We start from the raw sequence: 17,370 nt of genomic DNA on the forward strand, positions 1-17,370 counted from the left end.
GTTTTGCATGGTGAACAGATTTGCAAGATATAGAGTGAAGGGATGTACATAACAAAGATTCCATGGATATGCATGTATAATATGTAACTGATGTATCTAAATTTCCATATGATCATTTATACGGGTATGAACCAATATGATGAATTTATATCGAGTATGAACAAGTTCTTCATATCGTATTCGAAGAAAATACACAAAAAGAAATTTACTTGCAAGCATTTTTGGGTAAGGAAATGACAAGACACTTGTTTGATAACAAAATGCCATGTATCATCAACTCATACATCAGATAATTGAAAGAAATGTTTTCTAGTTCCATTCAAATTTTAAACAAGCCTCCTTACCCTGCATGTCTCAATCAATGGTTCCACATTTCTTTAAGTATTCATGTCTCTTTACAGAAAATTAGACTGCATATACTGTGTATAGGCATAAGTTTCTTAAATGAAACAAATTCACATAAGACACTGTGCCTGGACACACTGGTTTATCAATTCATTAGCTTCTATCTGCATCCTAGCCCTAATTCTGATTTAGGATAAACAAAATTGTATGCATATCTCTGCATCACCAGGAAGTATGGACAACACATGCAGAACTGATGCTGCTTGCTTGAAACTTATGACATTTGCTATAGCAGGCCCAATTAAAAGTTTGAACTTAAAATTTAAGAATAAATGAGAAATTAATGCTAGATGTATGAAGAATCTTCATCCCATTTTTAAAGGTTCAACAATACCATTCGGTATTAGTAAAAGGATAACTTCTATCAATAGAAGCTTTTCCCACAACTCACCAGTCATAAGAACCATCTAGCTTCTAAGCAACTTGACAAAGTCAGACACAAAAGAGGTGTCAGAATAGTATTAAACCATCGCACTTATATATTACCATGACACAAAGAAACTAAAAAAGTAGGTGGTAATAACAGGAAATAAGACAATCACATACAACTAAATCATGTATATCCATGGATTAGATACGTAATAGAGTCCTGTTATGAGATGTGGAAGTTCATGGAATGAGTGCACTGCAAGAATGGAAAGGAAAACTTCCATTTTTTTTTATTTTCTAATTTGTTGGAGAAGACCTCTGTGAACTAATTCAAGAAAGGAGGATCAAAAGTTCCATTTAGGGCACTACAAGGTATGGTCCTTATGGATGAAATTGATGCACATTGGCCAAGGACTGACATTTATGAAAATGGAAAGCTACCAGACTACCAAATTGTTTACTGTTTTCTTAAATTCCAGTAACTCTATCTTTCGAAAAAAAGCAGAAGAGATGGCAAAAAGGGAGAGAGCGAATTGGAGATACTCACAGCGGCTATGAAAGTAGATTTTGATGAGCTATCGAACAGAACAAATGCAAATTTCCCATTGAGATCTCTCACAACCTGGCTTGCAGGGAAAGGTCCTCTGTCTCTCAATGTTCTGTAGGCTTCTATTACAATGATTGCTTCATTGGCAGTCTTACCCAGTCCATACTGTTGCTTCAAAAGAGTAATGTTCTCAATATGTCCTTGGAACAAGCAAAATATATCATCCATAGCACAAAACAATCTGTAAACACATTAATTAACAAAATAAGACATTGAAGAGATCACTAAATTATCATAGAGATGATAGACAAATGCAGGGAACATAAGTTGTTCATGATAGAAGAGCCTGCAAGTATCAAACACGGGAAAGCAAACTAAGACTGAACTTCAAAAAAAAAAAAGAAAAAGAAAAGAAATTAGAAAGGATTACACAGAGGATGAATGTGGGCTTTCACCAAATAGCATCTACGAACCAGAGAAGAACCACTTCGGGCAGGCATCAAAGGAAGCAATTTGCAAATCACAAAACAACCAGGCAATTTTATTTAATGAAATGATATTAACAGACACAGTAGCATCATCACCATCAAAGCCACTCACACAACCATTAGCAAAAACTACATTTTGTCATAGAAAAACAGAAAGCAAGAAAAAAGGAGACTTGACTGACACAACTTTTGCATGGAAACCTTTATATTAGCATAAACCAGTGTCCGCAACATGCTTTGCACATGATTTAAATGAGAAAATGAAAGGAGACTTGTTTGGGGGCCATGAAATAAAAGAGGCAAAAACCAAAGTTCTGAAGTCAACAAGCATCAGGGCAAGGCTGGAAATGAAAGTGGAGTAGAGATGCATGGTTCCCATACCATGAGTCCTCATTATATATATAGTAGAGATGTACAAAAGATGAAGAAAAAAGATTTAAATCCTCATTTGGCTTATCTGCTAAATAAGCAGAGAATAAAATTTATCGCAATTAAGAAGGAAAGGCAGAGGGAGGAAATGTCCCATTCAAGTAAAAATTTCATTAAGTACATCACTGAAAAAGTTATGTTGCATGTGCTTTGTGCTCTGCACATTGTAGCCAGCAAGCAAGTACAGAAAACCAGAACAAGTCTTTTGCATTAACGCCTTACTGCACAGTGTGCTCTGTGAGTTCTAGCTAGAAAGCAAGCATTGTAAAAAAGAGTAGGAGTGCTAGCACACCATTGCCTATTTAGCTTTGCTGTTTGCGTATCTTCTTTCCACTTCCCATTCCCTTGGGAAAAAAAAATAAGTACACAAAGATGATGTGCATCTGTTTGAATCTGCTCAGTCCTTTCATATGGCATTCTCAACGTAGTTGTGCTCTCTAGTGAAGCTGGAAAGTTTTGGGTGATAATAGTAGACATGATTAGCTTTTCCATCATGCTGCTCACAGCAACATATTTCTTAAAATTCGTTATCAAGTCAGTCATAGAGATAAAAATACTTATATAGAAATTGATAGAAACAGAATTATAATTCCCATACCAATTAATGGCTAGATCTAGGACTGACAAAATATGACTCGACCCACCAACTTGAGCCGTGTTCGACCCATCATAAACAGATTTGGATTTAAGCTAAATAAGTTTGGGTCATAAACAGATCGACCGGTTTAATCCGTTTAATATTTGGATCGGATTTGGATTTTAGGTATCTGACCTATTTAACCTATTTAATATTCAGATCGAGTTAAGTTAGATAACCCACTTAACATGTTTAATCTGTTTCTGACCCATTTAATCCGATCTGTTTCACCTGTTTAATCTGTTTAATACCTATTTAAAACCTACTTAACGTATTTCTGACCCATCTAATCCGACCTGTTTAATCCGTTTATTCCGTTTAATCTAATTTGACCTATTTAATAAACGGATTAAACGGGTCAGATTGGATTATCTGTTTAATAAACAGGTTGGGTTCAGATTTTTTAATCCGTTTAATAAACAAGTTGGGTTTGGATTGATAATTTTCTGACCCGACCTGACCCAATTGCCACCCCTAGCTAGATCCTCTTTTTAAAAAGAAACACCAATGAAAAGGAAACCATATGGAATTAAGCATATTGAAATTTCCTTTATGCAATGCTACAAATAGAACAAACCCTAGAATCAAGAAAGCTAACCATTCCTTGCATGGACTCACAAGTTAAACCCAGTCATGGATAGCGGATTCCAATCTGCTTATGTAGAGAATAACTAAAGCAGCTAGGACTGGCAGAAAACAGCTCCTAGAAAAATAAATATCATAGTTCCTACTTCCTCTCAAGTCTCAAGAATACCACACAAAATATTAATTTTACTATGACAAAAGTCAAGAGAAGCCTGCATAAAAACTACACAGCTTCAGCATGACTCAAATCATACACAAGATGTTGAGTTAAACAATGCCACCAACCAATATGGGACACTACCACGGTTTAAATTCTTGGAATAAACCATGTGGAAGCAATAATGTGCCTCATGCCTTGGCACCTCAAGGCCTTTTATATACCAATACAGGTAGCCTAGATATAATCCATTTATGGTTGAATTCATGGATCAACATATGGTTCACCAAAGTTTGCAAACATTTTCATGACTGACTATTAACCAGAAGCAATCCTTTTCATGTTCTGGGTCCGATGTTTTACCAAGGAAAATTTATGTAAGAGATGGATCCATCATGAAACCTTAAATATTGACAGGTAAGAGAATCTACACCGTTGATTACACATTTTAAGCTTATGCAGTCAGTGAGAACCAATCAAAGTTGGCCTACACTCATATAAGACCAACAAGAAAGGCAGTCCAAGAGCCAGCATAACTGTGTGCATGTTTCTTTTTGTATAGCAACTCAAAACTGATACAAAGCAATATGAAGATTCATCACTGACAACAGCTTATAGATGTTTTGGGTGTCCTTGTCATGCTCTAGGTTTATGACACATCAAACATGACCTTAAAGGAAACTGTGAGTACAATGCACCATTGCTTAAGTGACAGCTTCCAATCTTTCAAAGATTCATGATCTCTGATCCCCTAAATCAGCAAACTGCCAAGGCATCCAACAACATTGTAGTTTATCAAAATGGAACACTTCTAAGAATTGTTTGCTTGAAGGCTAGTCACGTTATAACAATGCACCATGTGCAATGTAACAATGCCTCAAGTAGCCTAAACTCCTGTCAGTCCTTTTCCTCCATATTAGGGTCTAGGACCAAGCATTGGACAACTCACAAGACATGGTCCATGGCCACGGCCTACATACATTAAAAGGAGTAGATTTAGATAGGCATGATGGCTGCCACTCAAGATTCATTTTCCTCAATAAATGGCATGTCTTAAAACTCCTTTCATCATTCTTGTGAACTTGTGAATTTCTACTTATTATTGCTTGAAAGGGAAACAAGAAACAAGAAACAACAATAGTAATGTTAAAAACAACAAAATGGAATTCAAAAGGAGTTATTTTCCTGAAATAGCATAGTTACCATGAGAAGGTGAGAAGTTGGTGAATTAAAGGATGTATAGGAGTAACACTGCTAATGGAAAAATAATCGGTGAAATACCAACTATCATATTAAAGGATTCTAAAACAAGGAAATGAGGAAGTGATAGTGAGATAAAGAATCATATTTGTATAAGAGGGATGCAATGGAGCCATGCCCTAACATCCCATACCCAATTGCCTCGCCTATGGTTCATGGAATCCAACTAGGTCTTAAATAGGATCCACAATTCAAAAGAATCCTCAAAGGCACCCCTTGGATGGGGTCACAGAATGTCTACTCCCCATGTCGCCCCACCCACATGAGAGAAGGAGAGAGAGATCAAAGTTGGTGTTGGTACAAACCCAACATCCTTTGATCACCATAGTGTGACCTCTATGACCACACAGCGGGGCCTATGTGGTGAAACAAGATCTCAGGGCATCCCATCATATTGCTCCCATGGGGTTCATTGCATGAAAAGCCACTCATGGTGGCAATAGAGGATCCAAAATCTTGGGCACAACAAAGGGTTTGATGGACTAGATAAGGTGGTGGGTTGGTGTGATCAAGAAGCAAAAGCAATATGGATGAAGGATTGGGTTTTGGGTTGGGTTGGGGGGGGGGGGGAGTGGTGTGGGCAATAGTGAAGAGAGGTCTTGCAATATGGACATGTAGGAGGGAAGAGTGAAGGACTATAAGTTGGGCATGGATCCCATGTTTATTTTTCAGAGAAAGAAGGTAAAACAAATACCATAGGAGGCTTGGTATTTGGTAAATTCCTGAGTGGTTGGTAATCCATACTTGACAAAAATACCTCCAATAAAGCTGTATATGTAATCTTTGAATTTGTTCAAATGTCTTTCTAAATTCATTCAATAAAGAGCTTACAATTAAGATGGAGATGGTGTTATGCAAAGGGCTATGTGATTATAATCATTATATAAAAACTAATTGGAGATGACGATGCTATCTTAGTATTAAAAAATTATTTGATGTTGAAGGATATATTTATAAATTTGACCATATTCCTATATAGATTTACCTCCAACCAAACGTAATAATCTTTTTTCAGCATCATTTTTCAGAGTCATTTTTCCACCAGCCAAAAATAGTAAAAGTCATTTTCCTCCACAATCATTTTTCCAAACAAATGATTCTCAGGTATTGTCAGATTACCTCGTAATCTGACATACCCCAACCAAACGGATCCTAAGGATTTGTGAGGATGATAGTGAAGAGTAGTCTTGCAAGGAGTAGTTAAGAAATTTAAAAATTACCAAGTCTATATAAGAGAGAGAGAGAGAGAGGAAGGCTCGAGAGAAGAATTGGCATGGATGGATATGCAAGAGGGAAGGGAGATGATCCCAAAAATGAATCTGAAAAATCTTCCAATAATAGCAGAGGTAGCCACTAATAGAAAGAAATTGAGAACAAGGATCTACAAGTCAGCTCACGAATTATAACCAAGAAACCCACTGTTGAATTGGTGGCTGATGGTTTCTATTTTCTTATCGACTAGAACATGCCATGTGTAAGGATGAATGAGTTCAGACCAGAACCTCACACACTGCTTGGTAGTTTGCTTTTAGTTTGCTTTTAATAGTAGAATAGTAATATCTGAACCACAACATAAAACTACTTTTCAGTTTGTACCCATTTTTCATTGGTTGGCTAGTTTTGACAAAAACCAAATGAATTAGTTCCACAACCAGCAAGATCTCATGGGAGTTGCATCGTCTAGAAACCAATGTAATTAAAGATGGCGAAACTCATAATGACAATATGAGGAAAACATTAAAACATAGTTTATAGGGAAGGGATCAGAAGGGATTCATTTTGTGATATTATATTGTGTCAAAATTAAAAAAAAAAGTAATAATACTAGAAAATCAAAAGAATCCACTTCTACTATTCCGTTCGTCATTATAGGATTAAATTTATAATCTTTACCACTTATTTAGTTCAATAACCATCAAAACACCCTGTTTTCAGATAATTTAAGGGATGTTTCTTTTAGAAATTTCTCATGCATTCCTCATTAGAGGTGAAGTTACATTTGTTTCAGATCCCCAAAGAAGTTCCAAAAAAAAAAAGGTTATTCGTAAGCAAACAAAATGCACAGCAGGGCTTGTACCCAAGAATCCCAAAAAGATTAAGGATAATAGATTAATCGATTAAAAAATAATTCAGCATCTTCGATGAATGTGATGATCATATATCATTTCCATTCAAAATTGATCCGATATCTCCAATTCAACGCCTCGAATGTTTATAAATCAAACAATTACGACACAATATCGAAGAAAATAGAATTCCAAACTTTCAACGAAAGCATCTGAAAGAAAAAGGAATAAAAATTCCGAACAAGTCGTTACGCATCTAAAAGGTGGATCTCTTGGGGAAAGAAAAATAAGACTAAACACACTAAATCTGCAACGCGAAACAAAGAAAATAAAAATAATAAGATAAATTTAGAAAAGTTGATTGGATTTAGACCTCGGGAGGAAGGGGTTCTGCATCTCGACGGAGAAGGCCAACGCGCCGACGGAGGAGCCGAGTTTTATAGTCACCGCCCCCTCGTGTGCCGCCGCGAAATGCTCCACTAAAGGGCCCACCCCTCCGCCACCCTCCTCCGCCGCGGCCGCCTGGCTCCGCAGCCCCTCCGGGCTCTTCGCCACTGCCCGATCGAACACCGCCAGCATCTTTTCCGTCCGATCTGATCCAATGCACCACTACTCGATCGCTCGATCTCACCCTTTCTCTCTCCTTCCTCCGATCACACGACGTTCTTGCAATGGAAGCAGCGGGTCGAAGCTGGATATAAAGACCAAGAGTTCTGAAAATACCCTGAGTTCTTGGACGAAATTACTGCTTTGGTATGCCGCTCAAACAGATCCGATACAGCTCTCGATGCAGATGTTAGTGGGATGAAAGAATTCATATACATATGTTAAACGAATACCTGTTGATTAATCAAATTTTATAATCATAAAATCAAAATATTATTAAATGATTAATAGGTATAAATATGATTATATATTTTTAAAATTTTTAATATTATATAAAATTAAATATAATTATAAATAATAATAAATATTTGAATATGAATCGAATGATTATTTTTTTATTTCGAATCAAAATAGATAAATAATTATATATATTTAAAAAATTAAAATAAAAATAATTAAAATAAATATTATTTTTTATTTTGATAAGATATAATAAATTTGAAAAGCAATTGGATTGACAAACTTCATTAAGATAGAAAAACATAAAATATGGATGTAATATATCCACATCAATATGTATTTTTAACAGAATTATTTAAATTATTATTATATTTGAATAAGATTTAAAAATAAAATTAGAGCAAGAAAAATATTATCCCATCCACCTTGCAGGGTACGGATAAATTTGGAAAGTGTGGATGGAAGAAACATAAAATTTGATCGCAAATGGAGACACGTACACGGGTTATCTCAAAGTCGCAGAATTATTGTGGGTTGGAAGAAAGAATGGGGCAGAGGTAACGGCAATGGGGAATAAAGAACGGACGGTTGGGATTCTCACAAGGGAACCGATGTCCAAAGCCCCTTTTTCCACAGAATCGGAGGGTAGTTTGGTAAATTTGTGGAGCAAAAGTCGGTGCTTATCCATTCCGGATGACGAACAAAAATGTCGGTGCTTATCCATGCATCATCGGCGACGCGTCATCAAGTTCCTTGCTGAATAAGAAAGGAATAAAAATATATAAACGCGGATCATACCATGTGCTTAATGAGATCATGCTGCTACCTTATTTCTTTACGTAGGGAATGATGCTTGTCATTGTTTTCATCCAATTGCAAGCTAAATGCATCACACAATCATGGTCGCGCTTTTTTCCCCTAAATTCTCTTTAGCAACATGGAATGGTGCGATCTCTTAAGTAGGCTTCAAGATCCTTACCAATAAAATGATATGGTTGTTTGTTCTGTGCACAAAAAAAAAAAAAAAAATTCTTCAATCGAATGGCAGAACAAGATTAGTGTAACTCACAATGGTTGATATGATACATCCAAATGATTCAATATTGAATTGCCAAACTAGTATTAATATATTTAAGGAAATTTTTCCTATACACATGACCGACGCCGAAAGCATTTTTCTTATTCAAATATTTTCTCCAATATTTCATGTTTCAGCATAGAAATCCATTGTATCCAACATCCTCCTGGATAATGTTGAGATTTCCCAAGCTCCACTCAATGTTAATGTTTTAATAGAGTTCTCTTTTTCTTTTTGATACTTCATACCATATGCTAGGAGAATTATTTAAGAAATATTAAGAGCCTATTTGGGTATTCCTATATCTCGTATGAAACGGGGACGTCAGCTTGTTTAATCTATATCTGCTAAAAACTGATTCAAAGCTTACCTTAAATCTCAATCTATGAGCTTGTTGGCCTACAGGAAAAAAAAAAACTCATAAAAATCCTTTTTTCTCTCATAAGTTTTGGATTAGGAAGGTTCTAGTTCGATATGGGCCCTATCAAATATGCTGGCTAATCTATGAATCCAGCAGAAAAAATCCAACCTAATCTTGAATTTTCCAAACAGGCCCTAAGTTCTCTAAAAGAAATAAGGTTGAGGTGATTGATGCCCCAAATGGAAAGAATTTCTATGGAACATCTTTATAAACACCCTTCTCTTGGTTTGTATCCTTGACATGGGCATGAACCATTTTGGCCATGTTGAAAGACTGCTTTGTAACATTATTGCAATATTTATATTTGTCACTCTCCAAAAGAACCATGCCCTATAACACCAAAATATTTTCTAAAATTCTTTTGTATAACCAACCTAATGTAATGTTCAGTTATATAGTTTAAAAATTTCCATCCCCTTAGCAACTATTAGGAGCCAAGGTTAGGTGCCCATGAGGGCATGCCCAAGCTCACTCAAGCCCCGGTTCATGTTAAAGTTATTACATGGGGATACCTAATTATTGTAATTATCACAACTCCCCTAAATTCCATAAAACTTCCCCAACTGTCTTTGCATTAAAAGGAAGGGGATCAAAAATAGGAATTATTACCAAAGTGATTTTCTCTCCTAAAATTAGTTTCAAATCAAGCTTTGTAGAGCATATGACAATGTCAAGGAGACTACTTCATTGAGTGACTTGGTTGAGGGCTTGAGTCTATAGTAGAATGTAACTATTATCTATTGTGATGGCTAGAGTGCCACACATTTGATTGAAGTGAAAAAGGCTAGGCATATTGATGGTAGATGCTACTTCACTAAAGAGATTATTGTAGATGGATATTTTACAATCCAGAAGATCCTACAACATATAACATAGTTGATATGATGAGTACATCTGCTTCTATTATGAAGTTCAAAAATTGATAGGACTTGATTGATGTTTGCAATGGCTGATTTGTGCCTTTAAGTGCTTGTGGAGGACATGATCATAGAGCTTGGTCAAATGCAATGCAAGATGGAGATTTGTTTCTGTGTATTTTTGTATTTAGAGAGTACACTGGATGGCCTCTCCTCAGGCCTTCAATAAGGCCTATTATAAGGGCCAAATAAATTTTTTAAAATATCTTTAAATGTATAAGTTTCGATTATCCTAGCATATCTAGGATTGCATCTTTATTTTAGGTGTTTTTGAGAGCTGATTTTATCCTCTTTATTCTTTTCATCATTATTAAAGTTTCTTCTATTGTCCCTCTATAGATTTAGACCATAAGCAAAATCATGTGAATCTTTATACTCCTGTGTCTCTATTTGCTTTGCTATCTCTAAATCTAGTTTCTTTAGACAGCATGAAAGAAAGGAAACCTTGCCCTCTTCCAATGTCTCCTCCATTGGTCTTGACTGCTGCGAATACTACTACTACAACATCTGTGATGAGAAGTAGGTAGAGGCAACGGCGTGGTCTTTGCCATTCAGACCCACCATCGACTCGATATCCTCTTCAATAATATTGGAAAGGTAGGCCCCCAGTCCACTTTTTAGGGATGAGTTTGGAGAAGTGAGATGACATCATGGTCGTCAATGTACAAGATGTCACGCCTCCGATCCGAGATTTTGAATCGAGGATCATGGCAACCGCCGCATATTCATAGAAAACTCTTCTCATAAGCATGCAAGGCATCTTATCATGCTATCCTAAAACAACAGTGAAATAATTAGTCAATAATTTAAATACAAAACATAACGATCTAAATTTCTTCTTTAATATCTTAATAAATTCAACAATGATTCATAGGCCTTACACCAAATTCAATAAGACTTTCAACCTAAATTAAAAGTATAGAGATTCTGCTTCTGATCACTCTTCCATTCATATCTTGTATCATCTTAATTCCTCAACATCTGTAAAAATAGAAAAATAGGAGGTAATGAGCTAGACAGCCCAGTAAACAATGATCACTTCTCAACAGATTTCATCAGGCATTTAAGTAAATAATCATTTATAGAAAATAAGCATATATAGTTCATCAATTCGAAATCAATTTCAATTATGCAACATGATTCATGCCAAATTCATTTCTTTTTCGAAAATTCAAGTTTCTTTCCAGATTTCAATTTCTTTCGTTCTTAAATTCTTTTCGTCAACCATGAGCTATGACCATATTTTTTCTGTGGTAGGGTCATAACGCCGCGTATCTTCTTGCGGTGAGCTGCGAATCATCTGGCAGCAAAGTCCTTCGGAACCGCTGGTCTCTCTAGCGGTTTGTCGCTGGTCTCTCTGACGACGTAAACCCTCAGGACAAATCAATTGCCAACGTATATGCCCCCATTGGCAGGGTCCTTTACATAGTTAGGTTGTAATTCATAATGTTCTTATATCATAATTCTTCATAAATCATATTTCATATTCTAATTTCGATAGTAAAATATAAATCATGTAGTATCGAAATCAATCAATATAATGCATCATGGAATCAATATGTTCAATCATGCTTTATCATAACATTTCAAATAAGATATTTTCATAACAAAATACCATTCATCCAATTCATGCATCGTTTCATAAATCATGTCCGAAAAATACATTATAATTTGCCGATAAATCTAGACAAACTGAAACATTACTTACCTCGAACGTATTCCAATAAACCCACATAATTCTATAAATTTTTCTTTCAAAAATTCTGTTCGTAGATCATAACGTGATATCCCATGATCAAACATCCACAATCCTATATAGAATCAATTTCAATAATTAGAAAGAATACGAATACCATATTTCAACGGTTTAGATTGGGTCCGATCATCTAATTTTATCTAATCGAAATCTAATTAGGACCTAAATGATCCAAAGTTTGACTATCAAATCAAATCAGATTCGAAGTGATAGGATCGAGGTTTCTTCATCGATTTCATAAAATCAAATGGAGAGAGAAAATCAGAGGAGAGAAAATTCATGAGGTACAATTCGAATTGATCAGGTAACACAATCCAATATTATGATTGATCCAATATCTCTAGTGGTGAAATCAACATGATCAAATCAAGTCATGGTGAGATCGAAATCATGGATGATCAAATCTAAAGATTCATGGTCTGATCAAGATGGGTGCCAGTACGCTGTCTGATAATCATGGATCAGGGTTCTTCATTAGAATCAGATCAAGACTATTAAAAAAAATTTCTTCATTCACTAATATTTTTAGAGAGAGAATCAATCAAGAGAGATAATATTTTAGAAAGAAAATTTTTAGAGAGAGAAAATTCTAGAGAGAGAAAACTCATCTTGAATTCTTCAGACAATATGATTCAACAAATTTGATCGATCAGATCAAATCATGTTAAGATTATCATGTGGACAATTCAATAAAATCATGAGAAATAAAATCTAAAAATATCTGATCTGATCAAAGTGGATGTCGGTGTACCGTCCGACGATTACAGATCAAAAATCTATCACGATGATCATTTAAATTCATCATCATTCTTCTCAAAATTTTAGAAATCTTAGGAGAGAGAAATAATCTAGAAGAAAGATTCTAGAGAGAGAAAGTCTAATTCTAGAGAGAGAAAATACTAGTTCAGGCTGAAGAGAGAGGAAAGAGAGAGAAACTCTCTTTCTCATATTTTATTATTTATATCATTATTTATTAATTAATTTATTTTATTTTTTTTCTTCTTTTTTTTCTTTTTTTTTCATGGAAGAGAGAGGAGAAAATCCTATTTATTATTATTATATTATTTTTCTTCTTCTTTTTCTCTTTTTTTTTTCTTTTTTTCTTTTCTTTTCCTTCTTTTTCTTTTCCTTTTCTTTTTCTTTTCCTTCTTCTTCTTCTTCTTTTCTTCTTCCTGTGGGTTCCTTTGAGCCGAAACAGGGGACCGTGAGGTCCCCTCGTTGGAGTTCCGACCGACGGCGCAGCCGGCGTGGGGCGACCGTCGGCAGGAGGGGGGCGACTTGACGATGAGAGGAGGGCCAAATCGGTGGTCGGCGGTGACCATCGGCATCAAAAAAATTGAAGAAAAACGGGCAAAAATAGAGGTTCTTCCACAACAAAATCCGGCGACTCCGGTCGCCGGTGAGTGTGCACACTGGCACGGGAAGGAAAGGGGAGAAGAGAGGAAGGGGAGGAGGCTTACCTCCGACGCCGGCGAGGCTTTTCCGATGAGCAATTGGACGGACACAGGGACGGGTCTCCGTGAGGATTTTCCGACGATTGCCGTCGTTTTGTCTCGGGATTTCTTGATGAGAGGGAGAGAGGAGGGTTCTCCTCCTTAAATAGAGCCGGAGGGGGTTCTTTCCGACTCTAATTGGGAGCCGGCGAGAGGAGGAAGAAGACTCCCTTTGGGAGTCTTCTCTCCTGTTTTCTTTCTTTTTTTTTCGTTTTGGGCTTTGGTGGGCTGGGATTCTTACATGGGCTGGGCCATCACATTCTTCCCCTCTAAAAAAAATTTCGTCCTCAAAATTTTTTTTGCTTGAATCTTCATAGTTTCTTACTTGAATCTCATCCATAAATATTTTAATATTCTAATTCTTGATGTAAATTCATTCTTAAATCATTTCATAAGAAAAAAATCGGTACATCAAATATCTATCTGAAACGGAACCATTCATTTTCTTATTTATCAAGATCAACATCTCAAAAATTTTCAATATTTCAAGATTTCAAAATTATGATCTCATTTTCTGTAAAAATTAATGTTCAATATCTCACGACTCAAATTAAAATCAAATCTATCTCTTGTGAATAGAAGAAGGTCAATGTCTCTATTCTTGCATAAGAACTTCATTCATCATCATTCATTTATTTATTTGTATATATTTTTTTAAATATTAATCACTCTTAATTTCAACCCATCATAAGCTTGGAAAAACATACTTATGTGAATCATTTGATGATATCCCAATCAATCAAAATTCAAAAATATTTTCTCTTATTCGTACTTTCAAAGATTGAAGATTTATCATTTCAATCTCATTCTCGAACTTTTGATATTTTAATTCTCGATACAACTTCATCATTAAGTCATTTCATAAAGATCAATATCACCATTGTTGATTGAATCAATATCACTATTTTTAGTCATCAAAATTTTCTTACTCAAACCCTCAAACTCTTAAATATTCTAATTTTGAAGCAAATTTTATCATTAAGTCATTCAATAACTCAAAAATTGATCTAAATCAAAACTATATTTTTCTTATAATCAAAATCAATGTCTCTATTCTAAGTAAGTATATCAATTTGCTTTATCTAAACATTCACTACTCTTAATTAATCGATTCATTATCAAATTAAATTATAAATAACTCCAATCTATCTTTTGTAGAACAATCGTCAATATCAATAGATAACCTCAATCTTTTCCATTCAGTCAGAGAAATAATAATGATCAAAAGAGTTCTAACTTCAAATTTTATTATACCCTAGAGATAAATATTTGAGTATAATAATCTAAGATCAAAATCATCATTCGATAAACGATCTCAAATTCTTCCTAATAAATAGAGAATTATAAAATTTAATTTTAGGATATTCTAAATCTAAAATCAAAGGTCCACTCATCCTAGAATTAGGATGCTAATTATTTTTGTAGCATAGTAGGTGGAAGCACCACTTTTAAAAATCATATTAGGATATCTAAAATAATTCAATTTTTTTTTAAAATATTATTCATTCTAATATCAATAAATTTCTTGTATCAAACCATATCATCTATCGTAATTCTTTAACTCAAAGGGTCAACATTCCTGACTTACTCAAAGTAATCCAAATTACCATGCTTCCGCTGCGCACTCTAATCTAACAATCAAAATTTTTAGGTTCACCAAAAAAAAATTGATCAAATTATTTTTTTATCTTATCAATAGAAAAATCTAAAATTTTAAATTGCAATTGAAGCCAAAGATTAACTTTCAATTCTCATTCATATTTTTACTGGTGTACAATAATCTTGATTAACCCTTGAGTCCAATATCATATTTAAAACTATATAGATTTACTATAATCAATGTGAATCAAATTTTAATTCTCATATCAATTCAATTCGATAATTTTTAAATCAAAATCTTTATAAGTCAAATCAACGAGAAAATCCTTCGATGCTCCACCAAATTTGGATATAATCAGAATATATAAGAATTTTAAATCATTATTTTTTTTAAAAAATTTCTATCATCAGGATCTTCAATATCTATCAAATATCCTTTCATAACAATCATACAAGCTTTAAAAATTAAATCTCCATTTAATAATAGATTCAATTTGGACCTCGTTAACAAAAGCAAAGGAACTCCATATCAATTTCTAAATCCAAAATTTCTAAATTATAAATTCACATGGATCCCTTATTCTGAAATAAATATAAATCAGATCTTTTACCTTAATCTAAATATATCATTTTTTTTCATTAACAACCTCAACAATAATATCAAAAAATCTTTTGATCAACTTAGATATGAAATCTTTAAATTAAAATTTCATACACATCATGTACTCTCCAAGAGACATAATAAGATCCATTATCTAGATCTAAGGATATGATTCAAGATTCCAGTACGATGAATATTCTACAACCTCATAATCGATTTCATCAATAAGAAATAGGTTTCTTTGCAATATCCTCAAATATGCATTCATCCTAATATGTCACTTTATATATAATCCACATACCAAATTTAATTTCAATAAATATTTCAATCAAGCTGTGATAACCCGGCCCAATTGAGGCCCAAAACCAGCTCAAAGCCCACCCGAAAAAAAAAAAAGGAAAAAAAAAAACAGAGCAGGAAGACTCCCGATCGGAGTCTTCCTCTTCTCCGATCAAGAATCGGAATCCTAGGGCCATTGAAAGACCCTAGGACGAACCCTTAAAGAAACCCCCCTCTCTCCTCTATGGGTAGACCCTTCAGTCGCCGTCGATTGCCGGAGATTTCCTCCGATTTTCCCGTTTGAAGCCACGACTCCTCGACCCGTGTTCGCTGCGATTGCACGCCAGTGGGGGTCACTGGAGGTTGTGGTAAGGTCTTCCTTCTCTCCCTCTCTTCTCTCCCTTCTTTTCCGTGCCCGTGAGCACGATGGCCGGCGACAGGTGTCGCCGGATTTAGTTGGAGAAGGAAACCCCCTGTTCACCACCTCTTTCCTCTGATTTTCCGACGCCGACGGTCTCGCCGACCGCGGCTCTGGTCTCTCCGAACCCGGGAGGGTCGGCCGTTGCCGTCGGCCACCACCGGCCATGTTATGGCCTTGATCAGCCGATCAAGGCATGGGGACCTCAAGGTCCCCTATTTCGGCCCAATAAAAGCCCGGGAAGAAGAAGAAAAGAAAAGAAAAGAAAAAAGGAAAAAGAAAAAGAAAAGAAAAAGAAAAAGAAAAAAGAAAAAAGAAAAGAAAAGAAAAGAAAAAAAAAAAAAAGCAAAGAAAATACAAAATAGAAAAATAATAATAATAATAATAGAAATAATAATAAGAAAAGAGAAAATTTTTCTCTCTTCCCTCTTTTTCTCTCTCTCTCTCTATTGTCTCTCTCTAAAAAGAAAAAGAAAAAGAAAAAAAAAAGAAAAAAAAATATATATAAATATATATATATATATGTGAGAGAAAGTTTCTCTCATCCCTCTCTAAAGTCTTTCTCTCTCTAAAATTGGATTCGTTCTCTCTTTACTTTCTCTCTCTACTTTCTCTCTCTAAAAAAAAATAATAATAATAATAAAAAAATCTATGAATCCCTTATTAGGCTATCTTCTTCACTTTTAGGGACCTATGACCTTAAATCGGGTTAGAGCCGAAGGGAGAGATTTATTGGACTGATTATCAAATCGGTCACTTCTTTATATTATATAATTTTATTAAAAATATGGAATTTATTAATGATTTAATATTTTAAATAGGAATGTCTGATTCTTTTAAGGAAGATTAAAAGGTCCGGGACGATCGAGGTAAGTAGATCTTATGCTCCTTATTTATTTTTAAATGATCATATTTTTATGCAAAAAATTGTTATTGATAAAATCATAATTTTTCATAAAATAAGGATCAGCATATATGATATGAAAAAGCATGTTTTATTATGAGCATTGATTTCATGA

The 17,370-nt window shown here is 34.7% G+C and overlaps 1 protein-coding gene across 1 annotated transcript; it reads right to left on the reverse strand.

Annotated features, from left to right (window-relative positions):
- Positions 1 to 513: 513 nt before the first annotated feature.
- On the reverse strand, positions 514 to 7,631 carry LOC140852044 (stem-specific protein TSJT1-like). The gene is made up of 2 exons (XM_073244739.1): positions 7,317 to 7,631; positions 514 to 1,562 (listed from the first exon to the last, which is right to left on the reverse strand). Exons 1-2 carry the CDS (start codon positions 7,520 to 7,522, stop codon positions 1,259 to 1,261), a joined length of 510 nt encoding a protein of 169 aa, XP_073100840.1. The 5' UTR covers positions 7,523 to 7,631; the 3' UTR covers positions 514 to 1,258.
- Positions 7,632 to 17,370: the final 9,739 nt, after the last annotated feature.

The sequence above is a fragment of the Elaeis guineensis genome, chromosome 10, assembly GCF_000442705.2.
Source record: "Elaeis guineensis isolate ETL-2024a chromosome 10, EG11, whole genome shotgun sequence".
In the NCBI taxonomy this organism is placed as follows: Eukaryota; Viridiplantae; Streptophyta; class Magnoliopsida; order Arecales; family Arecaceae; genus Elaeis; species Elaeis guineensis.